Source organism: Falco biarmicus, chromosome 4 (genome assembly GCF_023638135.1).
Source record: "Falco biarmicus isolate bFalBia1 chromosome 4, bFalBia1.pri, whole genome shotgun sequence".
Lineage (NCBI taxonomy): Eukaryota > Metazoa > Chordata > Aves > Falconiformes > Falconidae > Falco > Falco biarmicus.
This window is the reverse complement of record NC_079291.1, coordinates 61,151,868-61,179,630: the sequence shown is the minus strand read 5'-3', so window position 1 is coordinate 61,179,630 and position 27,763 is coordinate 61,151,868. Positions and strand designations below refer to the sequence as shown.

General features: G+C 61.5%; 1 protein-coding gene across 1 annotated transcript; it reads right to left on the bottom strand.

Annotated features, from left to right (window-relative positions):
• Positions 1-207: 207 nt before the first annotated feature.
• NBEAL2 (neurobeachin like 2) lies at positions 208-27,697 on the bottom strand. Its single transcript, XM_056335545.1, is given in 54 exon segments — positions 208-708; positions 1,333-1,468; positions 1,564-1,952; positions 2,031-2,147; positions 2,242-2,336; positions 2,592-2,764; positions 2,857-2,966; positions 3,077-3,166; positions 3,261-3,377; positions 3,453-3,550; positions 3,620-3,737; positions 3,844-3,953; positions 4,047-4,177; positions 4,259-4,399; positions 4,484-4,608; positions 4,687-4,782; positions 5,205-5,397; positions 5,399-5,540; positions 5,763-5,920; positions 6,007-6,127; positions 6,333-6,457; positions 6,539-6,696; positions 7,605-7,754; positions 7,971-8,276; positions 8,364-8,501; positions 10,152-10,311; positions 10,386-10,564; positions 10,643-11,311; positions 11,607-11,692; positions 11,871-12,030; positions 12,120-12,278; positions 12,409-12,562; positions 13,103-13,205; positions 13,281-13,440; positions 13,537-13,670; positions 14,217-14,388; positions 14,872-14,964; positions 15,069-15,151; positions 15,250-15,583; positions 15,666-15,785; positions 15,864-15,996; positions 16,085-16,623; positions 16,625-16,657; positions 17,067-17,165; positions 17,303-17,411; positions 17,768-17,918; positions 17,991-18,276; positions 18,790-18,875; positions 19,907-19,989; positions 20,067-20,188; positions 20,305-20,386; positions 21,212-21,382; positions 21,572-21,660; positions 27,576-27,697. Coding segments are annotated over 54 exon segments (8,442 nt in total). The 5' UTR covers positions 27,627-27,697; the 3' UTR covers positions 208-603.
• Between the last annotated feature and the right edge of the window lie 66 nt (positions 27,698-27,763).

The following is a 27,763-nucleotide window of genomic DNA, read 5'->3' as shown; positions in this document are numbered from 1 at the left end:
ATGGCTGCTGAGACCCCCCCCCGCTCATGACACATGGGTACATGGCTGCTGAGACCCCCCACGCTCGTGACACGTGTGTCCTCATGTCTCAGGCTGGCCAGGTCCTGCTATGTCGGGCAGGCAGGGACACCCCCACCGGGGGGGACACACTGGAGAGGGCCCCCCCCAGCTGGCAGGGGACAGAGAGGTGCCTTGCACACGTTTACGTCCCATAGATATATTATTATTAATATTCTTTTTTTCTGTAAAAGATCTAAAAATGGATAGAAAAAAAACAACCAACAAACGGGAGGGTGACACACTGGCCAGCTCCTGGCCAGTGGGCACAGCGGGGGGACATGGCACCCCCCTTCCCAGCGAGGGGTCCCCACCTCCTCCCCCCCCCCTCCCCGTCCCTCTGCGGGCAGGGGGGACGCGTCCCCCTAAAACTGGTGGGGGCAGCAGTTCTGTGCCCCCCACCCCACCGGGGGCTGGATAAGGCCACGGGCAATGGGCTGAGCAGGCAGCACGGGGCTCTCTGACCCCCCCGGCTCTGCAGGGCGCAGGGGTGTCCCCCCCTCTCTGTGCCGGGGGGGGCACCCCGGGTGGGTGGTGGGCGCCAGCCTAGGACTTGCCCTCGGCGGGGTTGTACTCTGTCTCGCCGGCAGAGACCTGGGAGATGCGCCGCGTGGAGCGCCACAGCCGCCGATGGAACTGGCCCGGCCGCACCTGGGTGAAGGGGGGTGAGCACCCACCCGCTGCCCCTGTCCACCTCCTCATCCTCATTCTCATGCCCATCTCCATCCTCATCCCCTTCTCCATCCCCATCCTCTCCACCTTCATCCTCTTCTCCATCCCCCTCCTCATCACCTTCTCCATCCCCGTCCCCTTCTCCACCCCCCTTCTCATTCCCCTCTCCATCCCCTTTCTCCTCCCATTCTCCATCCCCATCTTCGTCTTCATCACCTCCCAAATGTCCATCCCCATCCTCTCCCAAACATCCATCACCCCAGCCCCTTCCCCATGACACATCCCCATGACACATCCCCCTCCAAACCCCACCCTTTGCTCCACCCACACTCATGCCCTTCCAAATCCCTATCCCTCCTCCCCTCCCATCATCATCCCCTTCCCCATCCTCCCCCCCATCCCTTTCCCAACCCCTTCCTCACTGCCATCCACCCACCATCCCCTTCTTCACGTCCACCCCATCCCACCCCACTTCTGTCCCCCCCCCTGCTCTGAAGAGTGAGGAGGACAAGCAGAGGTCCCCAGCCCAGCAGCACCCAGTGAACACTGAGCCCTGCCCCCCTCCCAGCCCTGCCCCCACCTGGGGTGGGGGTCCATGCTCACCTCAGCAGGCTGCCCAGCCCCCACCACGATGAGCTTGCCATCCTCCAAGCCCACCAAGATGTGACTCTTCTCCTTGGTGACGGACACACTGTGGACGGGCACCCTCATGGGCATGGGGGGCATGGCCGCCCTGAGGCTGGGACAAGACGAGTGGTGGGATGGGACCCCTCGAGACACCTGGGCACCCCGAGGGTGTGGCTGGGGTGGGACAAGGTGGGTGGTAGCCCTCACCTCTGGAGGTCACGGATCTCCAGCCCGCACTGCATGGTCCCCAGCACCACAAACTCTTCTGTCAAGCACATGGCTGTCACCTCCTCCTCCAGCGGGACGGAGGAGAGGTGCTTCCCGTTCACCGAGTAGAGGTGCAGCGCAAACCTGTCCTGCAAGACAGAGCAAAGAGGGGGGAACACACACGCTGACAGTGACGAGGGGGAGGACACCGGGACACCTGGCCATACCTTCAAAGAGGCTCGTTGACCCACGGTGGTCTGGGCAACCACCTGCCCCTCCGGCCCCACAGCCAGGTGGGAGAGGACAGCGGGCGGTGAGCTCTCGCCGGGTGGCTGCAGCGACCGGATGAAGAGACCCCGGCGGATGGTGTGGATGATGATGGTGCCATCCTATGGGAGGACGGGGACACAGGGTGATGACAGTGGCATTACCCACCCACCACCCCCACCCCCACTACCCCAGCTCACCTTGGAGCCCGACACTGCCATGTCCAGCTCAGTGCTGATGGCCACGCATGTCACCTCGGCATCGTGGCCGTACAGGACCTGGACAGGTTTGGGAGCCAAGCTGCTGGAAAACCCACCCTGCTGTTGGGGACACAGGGACCTCAGTGACCTGGTGGCAGTGCCCACCACGAGCACCTCCTGGCTGGAGCATGGGGTAAGAGTGAAACCCTACCTGCTGTAGGACCTGCCACACCATGCAGGTGGTGTCCCGGGACCCAGAAATGAGGTAGATGCCGCAGAGGTCAAGTGCCAGGCAGGTGACAACATCTATGACACCCAGAGGGACACCATGAGGCGCTGGTCCTGTACGACCGTGCTTGGAATCCTGACCCCACACGATGGCAGTAAGATGTGTTCTGGGGTGTCGAGATGCTGCTAATCCTAACCCCACCCCAGCTCTGAGATGGAGCCTGGACTGTCCCCAGAGGATGTGAGACACTGGGAAATGTCCCCTGCCTTCCTCCATGGCCCTACAAACCCATCGGGGCATCATCAGACCTTCATCATTGGAGGAGGATGTACCTATGTGCCGGGTGATATGCCCAATGACCTTCCCTTTGGCCAGCGAGGTGACGCGGAGGCTGTTGTCCCAGTGTCCCCCGCTGAAGAGCAACTTTCCATCGGGGGACACGGCCAGTGTGCGGGAGCAGAGATCCGCGCCGGGGGCAAAAGGGCCCTGCAGGAAGCGCTGCGTCCTGGTGGGGAGGGACATGGGATGGTGACAGAACTATGGGTGGGCTGCTGGCACCTCCAGGGACTGGCCCTGGGAACTATGTGCCCAACTCACTTTGCGTTGGAGACAGTAGGGTCTTTGGTGAAGCTGAAGTAGTTGGAGATGTTCTTGTCGTAGGGTAACCAGTTATGGGTCCCCAACAAGCCGTTGGCACTCACGGTGACCTAGGCGGAGATGGAGGTGACAGGTCCCGCCACTGGAGCCCTCCTGGGCTTTGGTCCCGGTCCCCCCGCGCTAGCAACCTGCACCCATGCCTCAGTTTCCCTACACTCACCAGGACGTCGGGTGATCCCTGAGTGATGAAGGAGTGTGCCTGGTTCTTGGGGACCACGGCTTGCACCAGGGCCACCCCATCGCTGATGCCCTGCAGGGAGACAGCAACTGGTGGGCACCCTCCTGGCCACCAGCAGCCTCCTGATCATGGCCAGGGACTCCGCCCCCCCCGGGGCTGTCCACACCTCCACAAAGAAGGACTTGAGTTGGTCCAGGTTCTCAAAGATGTTGGGTGAGCGGGTGTCGAGGCGGGCCAGCCTCCGGGCAGCGCTCTCTGCTGACAGCCGGGCGGGATGGGGTTCCTGCGGAGAGAACCCATGAGAAGGGGGGTGGTCCCCTGAAAGGGGCTATTTTTTTGGGGTGGGGGTATGAGCTACCTTGAGCAGTTGGCAGGGCGTCTGTCCGAAGTTGCTGATGATGCCCTCCAGAGCTTTCCTCTGTGTCTCGTCAGCAATGGCATCCAGGTCCACAGCCCCTGGGGATAGGGATGGTCATGGGGGGCCACCTGGCAGATGCCCCCCCACCTCTTTGCCCCACGGCTCACCCTCATAGGTGCAGTAGTAGAAGACATTGAGGGCCTCCACGGCAGCTGGGCCTCGTTGCTTGTACCCAAAAATGAGGTCGATCCACTCATGGAGGTGGGCTGAGACATACTCAGATTCCTGTCCAAGGATGGGGCGTCAGGGTGGGATGGAAATGCCCACACCCCCCCCATAATGCCCCCCCCAGGGATGGGAGAGAAGGAGGTGTTGGGGTGAGCCATCTCACCAGGGCTTTGCGGTGCTGGTAGATGAAGTCCTCGTGGGAGCGTGCCCACCGGGGCAGCACCACGTCGTCCACCTTCTCGTTGGAGAGCTGTAGGCAGCCCAGGTCAAAGCCTGCAGGCAGAGCAGGCAGGGGGTGAGGGACATGGACCCCACTGTGCTCCCATGGGTGCTGTCCCCATGGTGGGGATGATGGGTGCCCCTTACCATTCTGGTTCTCTAGGAACTCAGGAAAGTAGAAGAACTCGGGGATGAGCTCCTTGACGTCCACGGGGTTCTCCATGCGGGCTTGCCATGCCGCTGGCACCGAGTGGAACTGCCGGTCTGAACAGTCAAACCTGGTGGCACAGGACACCTGGTTGGAACCTGCTTGTCCCCCTTGATGTCCCCTCCCCGGGGTCCATGCGCTAGGTGCCCACCTGCCGCTCTGCAGCTGGATGTGGAGGGTGGTGAAGGGCTCGGTGCGGATCAGGTAGTGCATGACGCCTGCCGCGTTGGAGTAGTGTGTGCCATAGTGGAACTTGTCCACAGTGCCCGTGGGGTCCTCAAAGCTCTCGTACCTGGGGATGAGGTGGGCAGGGGGTCCACCAGGGGCCAGCCAGGTGCTCTCCGCATCCCCCATCCCTCGTTTTTGGGGTACTCACTTCTCCTTCACATCCCGGGCGTGTCGCTCGTTGGCAACCCCGATGGGCTTGGACAGGTCTCGAAACACGGCTGGGTCGGTGAGGTCGAGGGTCTCTGAGACGTAATCCCGCAGGATCCAGGGGAACTGGGTGGGGGCAGGAGATGGGTGAGGCTGGGGGGGCATGGGCTTACTTGGGGGATGTTGGGGGGACATGGAGCTCACCACGGGGTACTGGGAGAGGTCGTTGTAGGTGCGCCCCGCGATCGTGTTCAGCTGCATGAGGTACTCGAAGTTGGAGATCTCCCGCAGGACCCATTTCTGGAGCAAAAGGAGGGTGGCCGAGACGGGCAGTGGGGGAAGCAGGACATGGGGTAGACACCCACACCCCATGGCTGTGCCCATCCCATGGCCATCCCTGGTCCCATACTGTCCTTGGTCCCATGGCCATCCCCACCCCATGGCCATCCGTGGTCTCGGAGTCATTTCCAGCCCATGGCCATCTTGGGTCCTACAGCCATTCTCATCCTATGCCCACCCCTGGTCCCATGGCTATCCCTGGTGCCATGGTAATCTCCAACCCATGGCCATCCCTGGTCCCATGGCCATCCCCATCCCATGGCCACCTCCAACCCATGGCCATCCCTGGTCCCATGGCCATCTCCATCCCATGCTGTCACCCTCCCCTTTGTCAACCAGGAAGGGAAAATATGGGGTGGGGATGGGCAAGGGTGGGCTGGTACCTGGGTGAGCCCCGAGGCTTTCAGCAGCTCCTGGGGTGACCGGCTGCCGAAGTAGATCTGGTTGGGGGGACGCAGGCCAAGGATGGAGGAGTAGACCTTGTTCCTCACCTGGGGGGATGGGTGGGGAGGGCATGGAGTGGCCGGAGCCTGGGCAGTGCATTGTCCCAGCAGGGGTTTGGGGCTGGGGGAAGGGTGCCACCACCTTTTTTTTGAAGTTGAGGAAATAGTTGGCCTGGTCGATGAAGAAGAGCTCAAGTGCGGAGCGGCGCAGGTTGTAGCGGCGCAGGTGGACCTCACGCAGGTGGGACAAGGGGCGTTTGAAGTCGTAGCCGATCCCTGCAGAGATGGGGGGGGCACAGAGCCCCATGGGTGTCACCATCCACCTGGACCCCCACTCCCCTGGCAGGGTTGGGGGCCAGCATTGCCCTGGGGCTGGGAGGAGCCCACCCTCGAAACAACCAGCACCTGGCATGATGGGATTCTGGGGGAGATGGGATGGGTGGGGGGCTCCTCACCTCCCTTGGCTTCAGCAACCCCCTGAGCAGTGCTTGCCATTACCTCCCTCTGTCTCCTCTTTCTCGCTGCTGCCGTCGTAGAAGTAGACGTGCTGGGTTGTCACCTCCAGGCGGCCAGGGATGACAGCCACTGTCGTGATGAGCTCGCAGTCCTCCGAGACCACCAGCTTCTCCCGCTGGTTCTGCTCCTTAGGCTCAGCCCTGGGTGACACAGAGGGGTGAGGAGACCCTGGTGACACTGCCAGCCTGGGTGAGCCAGTGCCATGGCAGGGGATGGGGACGCTCACTGGTTGTCCAGGACAGGGAGGTCCTCCTCGGCCAATTGGTCATCCTCCAGCTCGCTTACTTTGGCCTCCTTGGCCATGGCGAGCGGGAGGGATTCAGCAGGGTTGTGGAGGTGGTCGGCTCCTGAAATGAGGAGGAGCTCAGCAGGCCCCCCCCGGCCACCCTCAGTTGGAGGACAAGTCCTGCAGAGGGCCCCCATCCCACCCCTCAACCCCAGCAGGCTCCACAACAGCTCCCAGCTCAACACCACCACATGCATCCAACTGGTGGCACCTCCTTGCCCATGGCACGGAGGGACCCCTGGGTGCCCCACTCCCAACAGCCTCACCCAAGTTGTCCCGTAGGGCACTGGCTTCCAAGTGTTGGTCAAAATTCAGGTTGGGCACCAGCTTCAGCCTCATCCGGGAGTAGGTCTCAGCACTCGACAGCTTCCAGCGAACCTCCGGTGGGTTCCTGGGGGGCAGGCGGGGGTGAGGCACCCTGGGGACCCCCAGCCATGCTACCTCTTCCCTGGGGACCAAGGCGAGAGCTCACCGGTCAGCCCAAGCAGAGCGGGGTGAGGTGAGGAGGTGGCACAGGGACCGCCACTGCTTCAGCACGGTGCTGTGGTGGTTGTTGGCCTGCTTGAGCACATTGGCATGCCGGGTGTTTTCCGCCTTGGAGCGCTTCGCCACTGGCTCCAGCACCAGCTCCTGCAGAGGGTCGAGGGAGAGTGAAGTGACAGCAGGGCTGGGGCCTGGGGACATCCCTGAGGTGAGGAGCATGTCCATGAAGTGACATCCCCAGGACAAGAAGAACATCCCCAGGATGTACTTGGGGTGAGAAGCACATCCCCGGGTGAGGAGCACATCCCCTGGATGATCCTGGGATGAGGAGCACATCCCCAGAATAAGGAGCACTTATTATTGAGGGCAATGTCCCCGAGCATGTTCCCAGGGGAACAACCCCAGACCAAGGAGCACATTCCTTCTGTGACATCCTTGGGGCAAGGAGCACATCCCCAGGATTATGTCCCTGCGGTGTGAGGAGCATGTACTCAGGGTGAGGAGCACATCCCCTGGAATGATGTTCCTGGGATGATAACATTCCTGGAATGACATCCCCAGGATGATGAGTGCATCCTGAGGACAATGTCCCCAGAGTGAGGAGGATCTCCCCAGGATAAAGAGCACACCCTCAGGACTGATGTCCCCAGGGAGAGGAGCATGTCCCTGGGGTGACATCCCCAGAGTGAGGAGCACGTCTCCAGGATGATATCCTTGGTGTGAGGAGCATATCCCCATGATCTCTGGATGATGTCCCTGGGGTGAGGAGCATGTACCCAGGGTGAAGAGCACATCCCTGAAACAATGTCCCTGGGTTGATGTTCCCAGGATAAGCAGCACATCCCGATGACCGTCTCCCCAGGGTGAGGAGGCTGTCCCCAGGATGAGGAGCACATACCCATGATTATCCCCAGGGAGAGGAGCATGTCCCTAGGATGAGATCCCCAGAACAAGGAGCACATCCCCTGGGAGACATCCTTGGGATGAGGCGCATATGCCCAGGATGAGGAGCACATCCCCAGGGTGATGTCCCAGGGTTGAGGAGCAGGCAGTACCTGGAACATCTTGCGGCTGGCTGCCTTCTCCTGCTCCCGCCGCTGGGAGCTGCTCATCATGGCATCATAGCAGGCATTCCAGAAATTGGACATGTGGTCGTGGCTCTTGGCGAAGGTGTCCATCTCAAACTGGGCCATGGTGGGCTGCACCTAAGCAGAGAGCCAGGACGGGAGACCAGGTGTTTGCAGGGCTTGGCACCCACTAAGCATCATCCAGATTATGAACATCCCTTCCCTGGAGGTCACCCCTGCAGGCTGTCCCAACCTAGGGGTGACATGGGGACCCCACCGCAGCACAGACCCATCTCGAAGCCTGGGAAGATGTTCCCCCAAAAGTAATGCCACCCCCTGCCTCAGGGCACCCACGTGCTTCTCGATGAAGCCCCTCCACTCCGGGGTGGTGCAGAAGAGCTGGAAGTCCTCGTAGAAAGTGGGGCTGCCGTTGGTGGGGGGCAGCGAGGGCAGGAAGAGCTGCAGCTGCAGGGTCTCATAGCACTGGTCCATGAGCGTACGGACGATGGGCACCAACCAGGAGAAGGTCTCCGACTTGGCGTCCAGCGAGCGTCGCAGTGGGGTCTCCAGCTTGCCCAGCAAGTAGCAAGCCTCGTCCTTTCTGGGGGCCGAGGCAGTCTGCAGCAGGCTGTGCAGCTTCACATACGCCAGCGAGTGCAGCTGGGGGACAGGGGACATCAGATGGGGTCACCTGCCCTGCCCCAAAGGCTGGGGTCTCACCCCGAGCCCCAGGAAAGGGTAACCCACCTGGGGGTCCTGCAGCATGATGTAGCCCACGAGAACGCGCAGACCCGTCTGGGCCATCTCCTTGAGGTCGGAGGTGCCATTGGACAGGTGGTACCAGACGCCCAGCTTGTCCAGCAGACTGCTCACCCCCTCATAGATCTGGGGTGGGGGCACAGTGAGACCCTGCCTGGCCACCCCACCCCCCAGCCCTCCAGCTGGGCAGACACAAAGCCACCAGGTCTGTCCCCATCACCCAGCCACCCCCGGTGCTGCGCAGCGTGGGTCTGGGTTAGGGGCAGGGGTAGGGTTCGGGTTTGGGGGTGGTAGAGCCCCCACTCATGGCCCTGGTGGCAAACCAGTTGGGTATGGGGGGGGTTGGGCTTATGGTAAGGGGCAGGGGTTGGGGCTGGGGGTCAGGGCGGAGGTTTACGGGAAGGCTGTAGGGTTAAGGTTTAGGATTTGGGAGGTGCAGTTAAATGTATAAATTGCGAGTTCAGGTTAGGGCTCGGGGTACGGGGCGGGGGTGCCCGTTCGCAGCCAGGCCACAGGGGCAGGGGTCAGGACCGGGCTGAGGCCAGAGCGAAGGTACAGAACCGGGGTAGGGCTGAGGCTTACGGCAAGGGTACAGGGTTAAGGTTTAGGATCTGGATTTAGGCGGCGGGGTAGGAGTCAGGGTTAGAGCCCAGAGCACAGCGCCACGGTCGGGTTTATGGGAAGGGCGCAGGCTAAGGCTGCGCTTGGGGGTCAGGGTTTAGGATCAGGGCTGGGGTTTACAGCGAGGGTGAGGGTTAACTCCCGGCTATGAGTCAGGGATAGGCTCGGGGTTAGATCTTTGCTATATGCAAAGGTTAGAGTACAGGGTTAGGTTTAGAGTGAGGTTGTAGGGTTAGGGGTTGGGACTGGGGTCTAGGATCGGGGGTCAGGGCTGGGGTCTAGGCTCGGGGTCTAGGGCAGGGGTCAGGGCTGGGGTCTAGGCTCGGGGTCTAGGGCAGGGGTCAGGGCTGGGGTCTAGGCTCGGGGTCTAGGGCAGGGGTCAGGGCTGGGGTCTAGGCTCGGGGTCTAGGGCAGGGGTCAGGGCTGGGGTCTAGGCTCGGGGTCTAGGCTTGGGGTCAGGGCGAGGTTTGCAGCACAGCTGTAGGGTTGGGGGCACGGTTAGGTGACAGGTTACGAGTTAAGGTCAGGGCTTGGGGTTCTGCTTTACAGTAAGGGCGTAGGGTTAGCGCTGCTAGTAGGGTTAAGGGCCTGGGTTTACAGCAAGGCTTTAGGGTTAAGGTTTAAGATCAGGATTTAGGAGGCACGGTTAGATTTCCAGGTGATGAGTTAGGGTTATGGTTTAGGGTTAGGGCTTAGGGGACAGGGCTAGGGGGTTGGAGTTACGGTAAGGATGTAGCGTTAAGGTTAAAGTTTAGGATTAGGGATTAGGGTTTAGGGTCAGGGTTAGGGTTAGATCTTAGTGTACAGGGTTGCGGTATCGGATTTGGGTTTATGGTAGGGTTGTAGGATTGGGGTTAAGGGCTAGAATTAGGGGTTAGGGCTGGGGTATAAGATTGGGCTTCACAGCAGGGGTGCAGGGTGAGGGTCAGGGTTGGGGTTTGTGTCATGGGGCTAGGGCGAAGGTTTAGGGTTAGGGCTGTACCGGTTACGGGTTAGGGTTATAGTTTGGGGCTAAGGCACAGGTTATTTTTCAAGGTCAAGTTCCAGGGCTGCAGGTAAGGGCAGGGTTTAGGGTTTGGGCTGGCACCAGGGGTTAGCATCAGGGTTCAGAGCTCAGCTTTGGGATCAGGAACCCCTGCTCGTGCCCATCCACACCTTCTCACTCCACAGGGCCTGGTTGTTGTGTCCCTCGGAGAACAAGAAGTCCTGAAGCAGTCGCAGCAGCTTGAGGGCATTGTGGGTGAGACCGGGCAGGGCGGCCGGCCCTGACTCCTTCAGGTCCGTCAGTGCCGACTCCAGCATCATCTCCAGCAGGCTGCAGGAAAGCAGGCAGCTCCGTGGGGTGGTCCTCCCTTGGGATGCACCCACCCGGACCTGGGCAAGACTCACCTGCGCTTGATCTCATCGGGGGGCCGCACCAGCTCGCATGCCGTCCCCAGCTTGGTGAGGACGGAGAAGACCTGCCCGCGCTCCCTCCATGCTGTGTCGTCCCAGCCCTCCACCCCACGCCAGGTCACCGAGAAGACGATGTTGGTCAAGAGGTTGCACAGCTCCTCCTCAGGAGTTTGCTGCCAATGGAGAGGAAGGGTGAGAGGTCCAACGTCCAGGGTAGCCCAAGGTGGTGGGCACAATGCTTTGGGGCTCACCTGGGGGTTGCTGGTGTTGGAAACGTTGTCACTGGGCAGCGTGTCCTGGTAGCTGCTCTCATCCAGGACGTTTGAGAGGCTGGAGCTCTTGCGCGCTCGAATCCCTGGGAAGGGCTTGAAGCTCTCCAGGGGTGACGGGGTGCCAGGGCCGCTGGCAGGGGTCTGCGTGCCGCTCTCTGCTGTGGCGATGGAGCTGGTGCTCGCCAGGTCAAGCCCCAGATCGAAGGGTGAGGTGGAGAAGGGCGAGAGCGGGTGGTAGACACCGTCAAAGGGAGGACCATCACCAGGATTGGAGGATGAGCGGCTGGCCTGGTCAGAGGAGTCAAAAGACTTGAAGTTGTAGGAGTGGAAGGACTTGGTGCGGCCACTCGGGGAGATGGAGTGGTCGGAGAAGCCCTCGGAGAGCTCCTGGTCTGAGGCCTCGTAGCCCAGTGGCAGGAAGACGTCCAGCTCCTGCAGCTCAGCTGGCGGTGGGCTCGGCCCCTCCTTGCCGGAGGAGTCCGAGAGGCGGAGGAGCTCCAGGCAGCCCCCGCTGCCCACGTTGCTCAGGCTGTGCTGGCGGGACTCATAGGACTCCTTGACGTAGAGCTTGGTGAGCGTGTCCTGCCAGCCAGCCAACCTCGCCAGCTGCTTCACCATGTCCTGCTGTGCATAGATCAAGTGGAAGAGCTGCAAGAGAAGGCGAGGGAGGAGATCGAATTATGTTGCCTCAGCTTCTGGTAGCCTCCTGGGGGGTTGGCCCCTCCAAGGGGTAGGATGCTTGGTCCTGAGGACCCCAGATCCTCCAAAACCATCATGGGATGCTGGGGCTGCACCACCTCCATGCTGGCACATCCACATGCTGACAGCCCCATGCATAGGGTGTTACCACCATCCCCATGGGCCCCATGTTCAGGCATGGCTGGGAGCTCAGCCCCAGGGGGGAAACTTGGTCACAGTCCCTTGTGCCCACGGCCCTGCTCACCTTGCGGCAGATATCAAGCCGGACGGTCAGCTCAGCCCGGTGGGACAGGTAAACCACAGCCACCAGGTCCTTGTAGTTGGGAGGGTCTATGGACAAGGAGAGACAGCACACTGATGGGACACCTCCTTCTGTTCCCAAAAGCAATCAAAGATCCCCAGCCCCAAGACCAGCTGAGCCTTGTAGGAAGCCACCAGTGATGACCTCATGGCAAGTGTTTGGGATGGGTGGCCAGGGCCAGCCTGATATTGGGAGGGCACATGGTACCTGCCCCGAGGACCTGCTCCGAGAGGCAGCGGAAGAGCAACATGGAGCTGGGGATGTCACTGAGGCAGGCAATGAACCCCTGGTACCCGATGTCCTTCAGCTTCAAGCGGTTCTTGCTGCGCTCAGGAACCTTCTCATACTTCAGCATCTTGTAGAGGACCTGGTGAGACAGAGAGATGGCCATCTTGCTGAGGCAAAGCCTCTGGCTGCTGGGGATGGCAAGAGGTTGGTGCTGGGGATCTGCCTTACCTTGAAGACCCTCTCCCGCACTTCATCTGAGAACTTTTTCTGCACCAGCAGCGAGAAGAGGACCTCCACATGGCCGGGCTCAAAGAGGAAGGCAAAGAGCTGCTCCTGGGCAGGTGATCCCTTCAGCAGGCTGTGGATCACCTCCAGTGCTCCGCAGACCTGCAGAACATGGGGCTGATTGTCCACTGCCCTCCACGTGCCCCACCAGGACCTCAGCGGCTTCTCCCCACCTACTGCCAAGTTCCAGGCCAGCCCATGGCACACTGAGGTGTTTGGCTTGGTGCTGTACCTGCTGCTCATCCTGAGCCCCGGCCACATAGCTCAGCAAGCTCTGCATCTCCTCCCCGGAGAAGCTCCTGCAGAAGAAATCCTTCACCAAGCTGAAGAGGGATGTCTGCACGGTCTTGATATCATCGGTGGCTGTGGTCTTCTCCCTGGAGGTGCTGATGGACAGACGCACATGGGCATTCCCTCTGGGGATGGGCACAGCCACCCTCCTGCCCCTTGTCACCCATTGCCAGCATGATCCCAAATCCCACCATGAAGCCTGAGGAGCTCCAGGACAGGCAGGTGTGGACATCCCCTCTGGCCAACCCTGTCCACCAGGAAATGTCCACCCCATGCATTTGGGTCTCTGCAGGGTGCAAGCGCCCCAGTGCCACGGGTGTGCAGAAACACATGGGGTTAGACAAGCAAAGGGCATCAGCTTGTTGTAGAAACCACCGTGCTCTTGGTTGCTGCTGGAGAGATGCCGGGGGTGGATTTTGGGGCCGACCAGGCACCACTCTGGGTGGAGGCTTGCGGAAGAGGCATGGCCACCGGGGGTGGAAGGTCCTGCACCCACCACCATGTGCTCACACCAGATTACCCCCTGAGGTGCTTGCAAGGGTGATATTACCCCAAGCAAATGGTGTCTACCACAGAGGGGAGAAGCCCACCACCATGCCAGTGTTTGGGGGTCCCACCTACACACGGCAGCTCACCTGTAGTACGTCCGGATGGAGTCGAGGATGTACTGCACCCCGTACTTCTTACGGATGCGCTGCTTGTGGTCCTTGACAACGTTGGCCAGATACTGGATATGACCTGCAGGGAGAAGGTGTGAGTAGCCACGGAGGCCAGCTGGGATGGAGAATGCCCCCAAGCCCCCCCAGTTCCCACCTAAGCGGACGGCGAAGTCGCTGTTGCTCCAGATGCGGAAGTCGAAGAGGAGATGCTGGTAGAGGAGGTGCAGCAGGAGCCCGCTGCCTTCAGAGGCCACCTGCTCCATGAGGATCTGCGAGGCCATCAACGTACTCATGTCCAGCAGCGGGCTGGAGACCTGCCATGGGTGAGAGGGGAGGTTTGCAGCCCCGGCATCCCCCTTGGGGAATGGCCCCAGGGGCTGCGGGATGAAACCTTTGGTAGCCCCCCACACCTTCTGCAGCAGCGCCCCGATGATGGCCGGCCCGTGGCACTGCACCAGGCTCTCCTGGTTCACCGGGTGGTTCTGGATGAAGTTCTTCACTAGCAGCAGGAAGGCGGCCACGCTGTTCCTCTCCAGCCTGCTCTCTGCAAGGCACAGGGCAGAGGCCCACCGGTAGCTGTGAGCCCTGTGCCCACCCAAACACCTTCCTACGCTGCCTGCACCTGCCTGTGAAGGGCATCCTGGAGACGCCACTGTCAACTTTTCTCTGCAGACTTCGGAGCCTGTTCTCCTATTTCGCCCAGATTTGCATGAGTGGAAACTGTTGCTCTGAACTTGGAAACAAGCAGCTGGGTATCGGGAGAAAGCCCATTTCACCTAGGCAGGAGAAGACTCCTGCGTGAACCTACTATAAGACATCAGAGACTCCACGCAAAGGCAAACTGGAGGTAAGCAGGCTGAAGCCACCCTCATCTTCCCATAGCTGCTTGCTTATGACTAACTGGGTCATAACAACATCAAAAGATGTCAACAGTTTCTCCATTACCCTGTAACTCCTGGTGCCTCAGGCAAGACCCTCTCCTGCCTGTGGCAGACACCAGCCTGGTCCAGGTAGCACCTCCATGGCAGCGGGGCTGCCTCCAGCCACCTGAGCAGGATGGCTCCTGCTCCATGTCCCCTGAGGTTCTCACCTGAGGACCTGCCCAGAGGGATGAGCATGCCCTGGGCATTCCTGGAGGATGTCAGCTCCGGCCCCACCAAGTCATTGGTCTCCTGCTCATCCTCAGGCTCCTCCTTCTTGGACACCACTTGCTCCAGCAGAGGCAGCAGCACACCCATCCCACCCACGCAGTTGACCACGTCCTGCCGAAGGGAGGCGAGAGGCTTTGCTGGGTGCTGCATGGTGATGGCAGCGGAGAGGAGGAGGTCACCATGCACCCAAGGTCCATCCTGCCTGCTCAAGGACTCAGCTCAAGCCAGGGAGAGCCAGGCCCTGTGGCTACCAAAGATTGGGGTGTGGCTACCAAAGACTGGGGTGTGCCCTGACCCATCCTACAGCACAAACCTAAAACAGCTCCCCCAAAAGCACCTGTTGCCCTGTGCCACCCACGATGCCCACCCTGGACGCTGAGGACCTATGGGGCAGATGAGTCCTTAGGGGACCCATGGGTTATGCAGGTGGACCCAATACCATGCGGCAGAATCCCAGTATGGCCCAGAAGAACCACCATAACCACCCACCATCTTGTGGGGGTCCTGCCCTGGTCTTGTGTCCAAGGAGGCATGCAACTGCCTCCTCACCATGCAGTGGGTGGGCCAGGACAGGCCACCCTGCGCCCAGAGTACCTTGATGTCCCAGTTGACCACCTTGTGCCCCGTCAGCCTCCCGTCCAAGCCGTGGCTGGGGGAGAGGTCCAGGCAGATGTTGTTCCTGCAGGCCTAGAAGAGAGCACCATGGGAGCATCCTCATGCTCCTGGAGATATCACTTACGTCAGAGGGTCTACCAGTGCTGTCCCCATCCCTGGGGGGTGGCTCTCCTCACCTGTGGGGTGTAGTACAGTAAGAGCTTGCTGCTGAGCTCCACCAAGTCACCTTCCAGTGTAAATGGTGATGTGACATTTGGTCCTAGGGAAGAGGACTGGGGTGAGATGGGGCATGATGGAGGAGACCACAGTTGCCACCAGCACCCCTGTGGATGTCCCCCATGTCCCACCCTGATGTACCTGTGCAGAAGAGTGCCTTGACCTGGGCTTGCTGCAGAGCCTCACAGAAGATGGCCACAGAGCCGAGGTGACCCTCCAGGGAGGTGGGGCTGCCCCACTCGGTGTCCTGGCTGCCGGCCGCTGTGGTGGCCACCACCCCCTCCGTTGGGGGCTGAGTGGGGGTCCAAGCGTGGGGGCCCAGGGCGGCGGGGACGGACTGGGAGCGGCCGAGCACAGGGTGTGTGGGGAAGACCAGCTCTGGCCCGTGGGATGCTGGTTGGTGGCTGGTGGTGGCAGTGGTGGTGGTAGTGGTGGTCCGGTGACCCGCGGAGCCGATGCAGCAGGAGGTGAAGGACTGGAAGGGAGAAGGAGTCATGCTCAGTCCCTAGCCCATATCATGGGGAGGTGTCCAGCTGGGCACCATGGCGGTCCCCCACCTCATGGAGCGATGGGAAGCGGAGTTGCGCTGTCTTTCGCAGGTGCCCATCAGTGTAGATGCTGACGATGTTCTGGCCGAAGGGCCGGCGGCCGGCAACATGGACAATGTCAACGCAGTGCTGGGGGGACAGGGAGGAGGTGTCAGGCACCCTGGCGTCTTTGTTGCCCCCACTGATGGGGACAGTGATGATGCTCACCCAAGCCGAGTCATTGAAGGCAAACTCCGGCAACGCCACGGTCATGTAATCCTTCTTGGTGCAGACAGCCACCACCAACACGCCGCCGGCGGTGAAGAACGCCTCAAAGCCCGTCCCACTGGCCGTGAAGAAGCTGGCGGAGGAGAAGCAGAGTGGGATGGTGGTGCTGCCCCTCCCCCTCCTCACCTCAGCCCCGCACTGGTCCCTCCATTGAGCATCACCTGTAGAGCTGCCTCCTCTTTGGCCTCACCGGTGGCTCGGGCTCCTCCTCACTCAGGCACAACCAGGCGTGGAAAGCGAAGGCGCTGCCAGGCCACTTCTGGACGGTGGGTACCATGATCCCCGCCATCCCCGGTGTCAGGTCAAAGCACTGCAGCGCGCGGGGGGGTCCCTCAACCCGTGCCATCCCCGACAGCGCCCGGATGACAGGCGCTGCGTAGGGATGCGGTCCCCGACCTCGCTCATGCCGCAGCAGCCGCAGCAGCTGCCGCAGCTCCCCGGGGCAGATGGAGAGGCTGCCCAGTGCCTGCAGCAGCTCCAGTAAATTTTCGAAGCAGGCAGCAGGCAGTGCCGGCTCGGTGGCCAGGGCACCCAGCAGGCAGCCCACCATGCCTGCCTTGACACAGGTGAGACGACTGGGCAGGGAGGCTTCGCAGAGCCGCCGCAGCCAGCCCGAGAGGAAGACCTGCAGCTCTTGGCACGCCAGTGCCGGCAGCCAGGCCAGCAGGATGAGCAGGGGTTGCTCGTTGCGGATGGGGGCGCACTGGGAAGGAGCTGTGGTCACCCTCCACTGCCTGCCGAAACACAAGAGGTGGTTGGTGCAGCCCTGACCCCGTGGAGAGGAACAGATCCTCCCCCTGGCCACCCTGGGCTGGCAGCAGAGACCTCGTCAAGACCCTTGGAGGCCCCCGTGCATCAGGTGCCTTGGAGACCCTCATGCATTAAGTGCCTTGGAGACCCCCTGCTGCATCCAGCTGTATCAGAGCAAGTCATACCACATCAGAAAGGGCTCAAAACTCCCCAAACTTGAGCATGACTCCAAACTAAAGATAGCCCTAGGACCCCTCAGGAGGAAGCTGATGGGAAACTAGCAGGGTGGAGAGGGCTGGGGGTTAAAGAATGGGGCTAACAGGGGCCAAGATCTACCGCAAACCACCTGTGCTGAGGGCTTTGCTTGGCATGGAGGAGAGTGGGCACACTCACCATGCTGAGGAGCTCCTGGAGCAGGCGCTGGGTGGGCTGGCCTTGGCTCCTCAACACCTCGTAGAGGTGAGCATAGCCGATGCGCTCCTTGAACACCTCCTGCAAGCACCCAGGCACGTGGGACCCTGTGCCGAGCCCCACCATGTGCTGCTTTCACCCCAGCCCACCTTGCAAGGTGAAAATGCCAAACTCATCTGCTTTTGGGGTGTCCTCCCCACCTCTGGTCCTCTGCTCACCTTGGCTGAGGGTGAGTTGCTCATGATGGCGGTAAGCACCCTGATGGCGTGGACCGCGATGGCATCAGAGCTGCCGTTGAAGACCTGCAAGGACACAGGGGTGGTGCGTCTGCTGAGCCATGGGGTTGAGGGGACAGCCCACCATGTCTGGTGGTTTGGTCATGAGGTGGCCCCACTTGGTTATGGGGGGGCCCCACACGATACCTGCTGGAGCCCATCCCTGCCCGTATGCCGTGTGGGGGACCTCATCCCGGGCTTCACCTGCCTCCCGTGAGCTGCCGAGGTAGAGCTGTGGGACACAGGGTGGGTGTCAGCTCTGGGGAGTGGCAGCCGGTATGGGGTGGGGGGAAAAGGGAAGCGGGTTATGGAGGGTCCCCACCCCATGGATGCTGCTGGAGTACAGCCACCCTCTCCCAGCATTGATTAGAGCCAGGAAGGATGAAGATGGAGATGAGGGTGCCCAACCCCAGTGTCACCAAGGGGACACACCAATGTGGCCACCCCAGTACCTTGCTGTTTTGGAGGAGCCGGATGATGTGCTCAAAGCAGTTGTTGCTGAGAAAGATGGCTTGGAGGACCGGCCGGTCCTCACAGCTCAGCATGGCCGGGATGGCATCTACAGCAAGGTGGCGATAGCTCAGCATCCACCCCACGTTCCTGTTCCCAGCCCTGTCCCCAGCCCACCTACCCAGCATGAGCACGCGGAGAGCGATGAGGCCACCGGCCGCCTCTGGTGCCAAGGAAGCGACGGGCAGGTCCGAATTGAGCACCCTGAAGTAACCATCAAGGAGGACACGCAAGGGCATGGGGCCGGCGCTGGGACTGCTGCTGTGCAGCACGTGGACCACGGCCACCACGTCGTGTAGCACCAGCTCCAGCAACCTGGGTACTGGGGGGGTCTCCCCGCCTCCCCGCTGCAGGAGCCCCAGCAGCACCTCCACCGCCGCCGGTGTGATGGCCCGCAGCGCGTTGGGCTGTCAGGATGATGGGGGGAGACAGGCTTTTATGTCACCTATTGCGCTATAAAATCCTTTATTTAAGCTATTAATGCTGAGCCTGATGTCTGATATGCTGCAGGTTTGACCCCTCTCACTGCACCCCGCTCCTGGGGGCGTGCAAATTAATTTAAAGCAAATTTCGGGGCTGTTGATTAAATCCTGATTTTTAACCACTGGGTTAACTAAAACCTACTTCTGCTCAAATCTACTCAGTCAAGAAGTTCTCATCTGCCACCCACCAGTGGTGAACCAGCACCTTCAACTCAAATCCCTCTTTAATTTAATTTTTTTTATTATTTTTTTTTTTTGAAGGTAAACCCACTGAATTTAGGGCTGGAATTTTAAATACCGTTTTTAAAGGCTTTTGAAAATTAAGCGGTTTAATTCCAGCATTTATCTTGCTTGGAATGAATGAATGAATGAATAAATACATGGGTTTATTACTTAGGTGATGATCCCAAGTCCTCCCCATCCACTTCCCAACACTACCTTGGACCCAGAGAGGATGGCTCCGAAGAGATGGATAAGGCGGAGCTGGAGTGTTTCGGGGAGCTGCACTCCGGCTTGGAAACTCTCTGTGAGGATGAGGAGAGGATTTACTTTGGGGGATAAGCAGTAGGAAAAAAAATAGGAGGAAAAAAAATAATAATCCCTTTTCTCCCAAAACCCATCCCAAAAGCTAGTCCACGTGGGTGCTGGACCCTGTTGGTGATGGAGAGGATGAGAATGCTCAATTTTTTTGCAGCTCTGGTTGCACCGTTGTTTTGGGGTTTTTATCCTAAAAAAAAAATGGGGTTTTGTTCAAAAAATAGGGTTCAGTTCGGGGATTTACGGGCAGTTGGCTGTGTTGGGAGTTTTAGGTGATTTTTTTGCAACGCCTTTGCCTCCGAATAGGGTTTTTGGGGGCTTCCCCGGAAAAAAAAAAATCCCCTTCATGTTGATTTTTGCGGACTCCCCAGGTCGTGCAGGACTTCATCCCTCCATCAGGATCCTATACCTGGCCTTGAATCATATAGTGATCCTGGAGCAGGTATAGGATAACCAGAAGCAGGTATAGGCTCCTATATTTGCCCTTGAATCATACAGCAATCCTGGGGCAGGTACAGGCTCTTATATTTTGCTCCTGAATCATATACTGATCCTGGGGCAAGTACAGGATCCTATATTTGCCATTGAATCATATACTGATACAGGCAACTACAGGCTCCTATATTTGCAGGGGCAGGTACAGAGGATGTCTTGGGGCAGGTATAGTCTCCTATATTTGCCTTTGAATCATACAGTGATCCTGGGCAGGTATAGGCTCCTGCATTTGCAGGGAAAGGTATAGGATAACTAGGGGCAGGTATAGGTACCTATGTTTTCAGCAACAGGTATAGGACACCCAGGGGCAGGTATAGAAACCTATATTTGCCCTCAAATCACACACCTGCCCCTGAACAATACGTGCCCCCATGGATCCTATAACTCCTGGATCCCATTCCCCACCTCAGCATCCTCCACCTGTGTCCCTGGATGCTCTAGGCACCCATGGATCCCATACGGACCCCCCATGTGCCCCCGGATCCCGCTGCCGGAGCCCAAGCCGGGCTGCAGCCGGCTTTACCTTGGAAGAGGGCGCCAAACTCAGGGGGCAAAGGGGCAGGGGTGAACTTGTATTTACTCTTCTCCTTCGCACTGATGACTTCCCTGGAAAGAGAGGGGTGAAGCAGGGGGGACACGAGGTTGGGGGGGGGATTTTGGGGCGCGGGGGGGTCCCTGCTCACCCGCTCAGCTGCCGCCGCCAGGTCTGGTAGGGGTCGAAGAAGCACTCGCAGAGATGCAGGGCGTAAAGCATCCCACCCTCCAGCTGCATCCTGCTCTGCTCACCCTCCTGGATACTCTTCAGCTGCCAGAAAAACAGAGCAGGATTAACAGCCCCCCTGCCCCGTAAATAAATACAAAATAATCCTGCTCTGGCTGAGCACCCCCAGGTCGGGGCCAGGGTTCCCGCCGTGCACTCACCTTGCTCCCGCAGACCCGCAGCAGCTTCAGCACCTCTGGGATGAAGCCGGGAGTTTTGTCTGCTTGGATGTTTTCCAGGTTCCTGCGAGGTGGGGGTAACGCAGCGGTGGGGTAATGCATCGGGGGTGGGGGGGGGTGATGCTTCACGGGGAGGGGCAATAACACGGCAGCCGGCACAAGCCAGGGAGCACAGGGGGATGCTGTGCTTTGGCAGGGGGTAAATACTGTGTTTTGGGGTGATGTGATGCACTTTGGGGGTGATGATGTGCTTTTTTGGGGGGATGCTACACTTTGGGGGGGTGCACTTTGGAGGGGGATGCTGCTCTTCAAGGGGGGTGATGCATTTCAGGGGGATGCTGCACTTCAGGGGGGTAAATACTGTGTTTTGGGGTGATGTGATGCACTTCTGGGGGTAATGATGCAATTTTTTTGGGGGGGTTGCTATACTTCGCGGGAGGGGAACATACTTTGCAGGAGGGATGCTGCGTTTTGGCAGGGTGATGCACTTCATGGGGGAGTGCTGCAGTTGGGGGGGGGGATGCTGCACTTTGGGGGGGTGCTGTGCTTTGTGTGTGTGTGTGCTTTGGTGGCTGATGCACTTCATAGAGGGGTGATGTGCTTTGAGGGGGGGAACGGATAAGGATGCACATCCAGGAAGGCACCACGGTGGTTGGGGACTGTGGCGATACCAGATACACAGACTTGGGGTGGGGAGGGCACAGGACCCAGAGGTGTGTGAGGGTCCCCGCCGTTGTCCCCCAGCACCTGGAGGCAAAGCTGGGCTGCACCTGGGGCTGATCCTGCAGCGCTGGGAGGACGGGAACCAGCAGCACCCATGGGTGTGTGTGGGGGGCAGAGGGAAGCTGGGCCCCCCACCCTGGGGGTGTCAGCAGGGGGTACCACCCACCTGCAGATGATGATGAAGAACTTGAGGAGGAGGAGGGCCTGCCCCAGGCTGGCCCCGCTGCCCTCCTCCCGCGGGACCTGGGCCACACACTGACCCAGCCGCTGGCTCAGCACCTGCAGCACCTCCCGCGGCAGCACCGGGATCTCCGACACCGACTCCTCCGGCCTGCCACTGGCAAAACAAGGCTGGCAGGATGTGACCCCCCCAACCCCCGTCCCCCCCAACCCCCCCCAGTCAACTTTCAGACCGGATGGCTTAAAACCACCGAGCTGCCGTCACGGCAAACCCGTGGGTGTCACCCCCCTCCCCCCCCGCAGGGTGTCAGCCATGCAGCACCCAAGGGTGCTGGGTGCCCCTCACCTCCTGGGCTCCAGCGAGGGCAGCGTAATGATCTTCTCAAAGTTCATGACGAAGGCTTCCAGCCACTGCTGCAGGTAGGAGAGGTCCTTCTGCAAGGGTGAGGAGGGGGCTGGAGCCACTGGCCAATCAGATCCCCCAGTGACCACTGCCTTGGAGGTATCAGCCAATCAGCAGCCAGAGTGGACAAGCCCCCGCCTCCCCGGACCCACTGGTCAATTGGCACTGGGGGTGCCGAGCTCACCCCTGGGAGCCAATGGGCAGCACAGCCTGCGGAACTGATGACCTATCAGCACTTAGAGAAACACAACCTGTGGAACTGCTGACCAATCAACACCCAGAGCGATGCAACCTGTGGACACACTGACAGCACCCAGAGCAGCACAACCTGTGGACACGCTGACCAACCAGCATGCACAGCAGCACAACCTGTAGAGCTGCTGACCAATCAGCACGCAGAGCACCTGCCCCTACAGGCAGCAGGCAGCCAATCAGGGCCGAGCTGGGCACGGGCAGCCGGCACCACCTGACACAACCCCCAGCCCCGGTGTTGTGCAATGGGGTGATTCACCCGTGTGCCACCGCGCCCAGCTAGCACCCCACCGTGCCTGAGGGGCACCCACGGCCCCCAGCACCCAGTGCGGCACCTCGGGGTCACCCATAGCCCCAAGCACCCCAATGCAGCACCTTGGGGTCACCCACGTCCCCGAGCACCCAGTGCGGTACCTTGGGGTCACCCGTGGCCCCAGGTACCCCAATGCAGCACCTTTGGGTCACCCACAGCCCCGAGCACCCCCCACCGCGCCTCGGGGGCACCCACAGCCCCCAGCACCCCAGTGTGGTACCCTGGGGTCACTCATAGCCCCATGTACCCCAATGCAGCACCTTGGGGTGACCCACATCCCCATGCACCCTATACGGCACCTTGGGGTCATCCACAGCCCCAAGCACCCCAATGCAGCACCTTGGGGTTTCCCACATCCTTGAGCACCCCAGTGTAGCACCTTGGGGTGACCCATGTCCCCATGCACCCCAGTACAGCACCTTGAGGGCACCCACATCCCTGAGGACCCCACTGTAGCACCTTGGGGTGCCCCATGTCCCCATGCACCCCAGCTCAGCACCTTGGGGTGCCCCACATACCCAAGCGCCCCAGTACAGTGCTTTGGGGTGAACCACGGCCCCGTGTACCCCAGTGCAGCACCCCCGGGGTGCCCCAGGCAGGGACCATCCCGCTCCCCACAGGGCCGCTCCCAACCCCCCCCCGACACACGGGGGCCCTGATCGCTCCCCCAGGCACCCATGGCACTGCCGCAATGGAGGGCACCCCGAGGGGACTTTGCACCCCTCCCAGCATCATCCCCCTCCCAAAACCCACCTCCCCAGGACACCCCACCCCCGGCCAAGCCACTGGCCCCCACATCACCCATTTCCCTCCCAAACCTGCCCCCCCCCCCCCCCCCCCCCCCCCCCCCCCGGGGTACTGCCCAAGCACAAGCACCAGCATCCGGCAGGGCAAGCTGGGTGGTGGTGGTGTAGCCCCTCCATGCCCCCCCCCCCCCCCCCCCCCGAACCCCCCGTTACCTGGCTGGCGGGGTGACCACGGCCATCCATGACCCTAGTGCACGGCGAGCTGCGCCAGCGCAGCCGGGACAGCCTGGGGGGGTTATTGTGATAGGTGCCCCCCTCTTTTCTCGCCACCGCCGCTGCACTTTGCTCTTGTGCAAAGCAACCAAAAAAACCCAACAACAACAAAAAACCCCAACAAAATCAACCAAGCATCAGGAAATGCCAAGTCACCCCGCCGCCCCAACGGTGCTTCCTCCCACCGCGCCCGGCTGCCACGCACCGTTTTGGGGTGCTGGGGTGCTACCGGTTACTCCAGCCCCCTGCACCCACCCAGCAGCTCTGGGATGCAGCAGGGGGGCAGCCAAGGTGACGGCTGCGACGATGGGGCACGTGGGGTGACGGGCATCGCCGTCGGAGCTGGCACACGGCACGGTGTGAAGCCCCGGCCCGCCTGGTTTCACCACCACCGCAGATAACCAGATCGTGCCGAAAACACGAGCCAAATCCTGCCGTCACCCCCTGCACTGGTGTAACTAGAGCCGGGGTGTGCTGAGCCTGCCAGGTCTCAGCCAGCGCCCCCCCTGCACCCACCCGGTGCCGGTGTCCCATCCTGCTGTGCCGCTCACCATGCCGGTGCCAGCGGCCGCCCCCGCCGGTGCCTGTCCCAGCCGGTTGCCGGCTGGCAGAGCCTGTTGGGTGGCTTCTGGGCTTGGCTGGCGCGGTGCCGCCTGGGAATGATGTGCCGGCACCTGCATCCCCCCCTGGTGCTACCGAGAGCTTCGGAACCCACCGAAGCCACCAGGTTGTCACCTCCCTGCCACAGAATCCCATAGGTTGACAGCGGGGGTCCTGGTGGCGGGACCGCACTGTGGTGCCTGCCAGCCCCCCTGGATGGCGTGGGATGGCACAGCCGGCACCACCCCCCGCCACGGCACGGCCAGGCCACCTCGTGGGATGCCCTTGGGGACATCCCCATCCCCTGCCAGCACTGGTGGCGCGGTGACATGAGCTCTGCACTATTTTAAAGGCACGAGAGATAACGCATCCATTCCTGGCGCACAGCCCTCGTCCGACCTCACCAGCAGCCTTGTCCTCACTGGCTGCTTGGGGACATCACTGTGGTGGTTTTGCAGCACAGCCCAGCTGGGGAGGTGACACCCAGTCAAGACCTTGCCCCCCGTGCCTGCCAGGGGTGGCAGGGCCACAGACCCCGACAGCACTGCACGCTCGCCACACAGGGGATGCGCTCCCCGACAGCGTGGCATATGTCCCCAAGCAGGAGCACATGGCCTGGTGGTGTGGCGCATGTCCCCAAGGCAGCACGCATGCATTGATGGCATGGGACATGTCCCCGCATGAGTGTGCGCACCTCTATGGCAATGCATACACCCCCATGGCGGTGTGCACCCCTGCCAGCATGGTGTGTCCGCATGGGACCACACACACGGTGTGGCACATCCCCTGGATGAGCTCCTACACCCCGACAGTGTGGCACATGTCCCCATATGACCACACCCCCCCCAATGGTGTGGCACGTGTCCCTGTATGACCACGCACCTCCGATGGTGTGGTCCCTGTCCCCGTCCAAGTGTGAACACCCCAGCGGTGTGGCATGTGTCCCCGTGTGAGCACGCACACCCGACGGCATGGCACTTGTCCCTTGTGTGGGCTTGCGCACTTCAACGGTGCGGCATGTGTCCCCAAGCAAGTGTGGACACCACAAAGGTGTGGCACTTGTCCCCGTATGACCATGCACACCTGATGGCATGACGCGCATCCCCTGCACAACCTCGCACACCTGACAGCATGGCATGCATCCCCTGTACAACCCCAACGGTGCAGCGCCCTGTGTGAGCGTGAACACCCCAACAGTGTGGCACGTGACCCTGTACCACCATGGGCACGCAACGATCTGTCACCTGTCCCGCTACCAGCACGCACACCTGATGCATGGCACACGTCCCTGTACGGCCACGCACACCGCAGTGGTGTGGCATCTGTCCACGTATGACCACGCACACCCTGATGGCGTGGCACATGTCCCTGGTCCCTGTACCACCACGGCACCTGATGGCACAGCACGTGTCCCTGTGCCACCATGCACACCTGACAGCGTGGCATGTGTCCCCCTATTGCCATGTACCCGCTGAGGGTGCAGCGCCTGTTGTGTGCAGGTGTGAACACGCCAGTGGTGTGGCATGTGTCCTTCACATGAGCTCGGACACCCTGGTGACATGGCACGCATCCCTGCAACGACCACGTGCACCCCATGCATGGCACATGTCCCCTGTATGAGCACATATATGCAACGGCGTGGCACTTGTCCCTGTACAACTGTGCACAACCCAACAGCGTGGCACATGTCCCCACGCCACCACGGACACCTTGACAGCATGGCACATGTCCCCATACAACTATGGATACCTTGATGGCGTGGCACATGTCCCCATACAGCCACAGCCACCTCCACAGCATGACATGTCCCCGTACAGCCACAGACACCCCCACCACGCGGCACATGTCCCTGTACAACCACGGACACCCCAATGGCATGGCACATGTCCCCACACAACCAGACCCCTGATGGTGCAGCACCTGTCCCCCTGGCGTGCCACACGTCCCCGTGCCACCACATGCCCCCAATGCCCTGCCACGCATCCCCATGCCACCACATGTCCCCATGCCACCACATGTCCCCATGCCACCATGCGCTTCCAGTGCCCTGCCATGTGTCCCTGTGCCACTGTGTGCCCCTGCTGCACTGCCACACATCCCCATACCACCACATCTCCTGGTGCCACCACGCGCCTCTGATGCCCTGCTATATGTCACCGTGCCACCACAAGTCCCCATGCCACCACGTGCTCCCAACGCCCTGCCACGTCCCCATGCCACCACACATCCCCATGCCCTGCCATGCACCCCCTGTGCCATCACATGTCCCCGATGGCCTGCCACATGTCCCCACACCACCGCATGTCCCCATGCCACCACACACCCCTGATGCCCTGCCACACATCCCTATGCCACCACACACCCCCATGCCCTGCCATGCACCCCTGTGCCACCACACCCCCCGATGCCCTGCCACATGTCCCCCTTACCACCATGGTTCCGATGCCCTGCCACATGTCCCCGTGTCACCGCACCCCTCCAACACCCTGCCACATGTCCCTCAGCGAAGCCCCCCAGGACCTGTCTCACCAGGACCACTCCTTCCCAGCACCCTCCGGCAAGGATTCAGGGTGTCACCCCCGCTGTCCCCATCCCCGGTGGCCAGTCACCCCCAGCCCCAGCGCACTGCCCCTGCCAGCTCCCAGCACCTGCTGCCACCATTTAATGGGTTTGGGTTTATCTCACGGGGGGTGGTGGTGGTGGTGGTGGGGGAGGGAGGGGGCACGGCAAGCCCGGCGTCATTCGGGGGTGGCAGCATCTGTCACCGAGGGGACCCCCAGTATGCTTTGACCCCTTTTCCCAGCGCTGGGCAAAAGCAGGGTGTGGGGTGGGTTTGTTTTGGGGCGGTGGAAGAGCTGGGGGGGGGGGGGGCGGGGGAATCGTGTCGTGGAGGGGATGCCAGACACAACGGTGTCCCTGTCCCTGCTGGTGTCCCTGGCCACGTGGGGGGGGTCACCCGTCACCCCAACCCGCGGGCACAGGAGCAGGGGGGTGACATGGGGGGTGTCTCCTTTCCTCCAGGATCAGCCCCCCCCCCCAACCTGGGAGCGGGGATAATTAAGGAGAAAACGAAGCATGAGGGACTCTCGGGGGTGGGACAGGGGGGTCTCCGCGCTGCCGGCGAGGGACACCCCCTCCCCAAGGACCCCCAGCATAGGAGATACGGGGGGGGAGGGGGCGGGCAGCTGTGCCAAGGGGGGGCTGGCTGTTCAGCTGCAGCACGGGGACCCCCCTTGTCTCCTCTCCTCAATGCTGCTCCAATGTCACCGCGGCCACACCTGCACAGGGACCCGGGGGTGGGGGGGACACGGACCCAGCTGGGTGTCAGGGGGGTGCGGACCCCCCCGTCCTCCGGGAAAAGGGGGTGTGGGATGCGGCGGGGGGGCCAGAAGGATACGCTACCCGCGGGGGGGGTCACGGAGCTTGGGGTGCGGTGCCCCCCCAAGGGAGGGGTGTCGTGGACCGCGGGATATAGAGGGGGGGCGCGTGGGGGGGGGGGGCGCGGACCCCAGGGTTCCGCAGTGGGGTGCGGGAGGGATGCGGTGACCCCAAGGGGGGAGCACGGGGGGGGGGGGAGCGCGGTGCCCCCCAGTTAAGCAGCCCCCTCTCCCCAGGCAGGGGGGGGTCGGGCAGGGCTCAGAGTTCCCCCCAAGGAGGGGGGATGTAGGCAGCGGGGTGATGGGGGTAAAGGGATGCTGCCCCCCGCCCCTCTCCGGGGGGGGTCTTCCTGGGGAGGGGAGGGGTGTCTCCGTGCCCACCTCACCTTGGCGAAGTAGAGCATCCACAGCTCGTAGAGCCGCTCCCGGGAAGCCATGCCGGGCCGGCACGGCTCGGTACGGCACGGCACGGCGGGCAGCTCCGCCCCCCCCACCGCCGGGCCCTCCCCCAGGTACGGGGGGGCGGCGACAGGGTCCCCCCCGTACCGGGTACCTGCTGCTGGGGACACACACA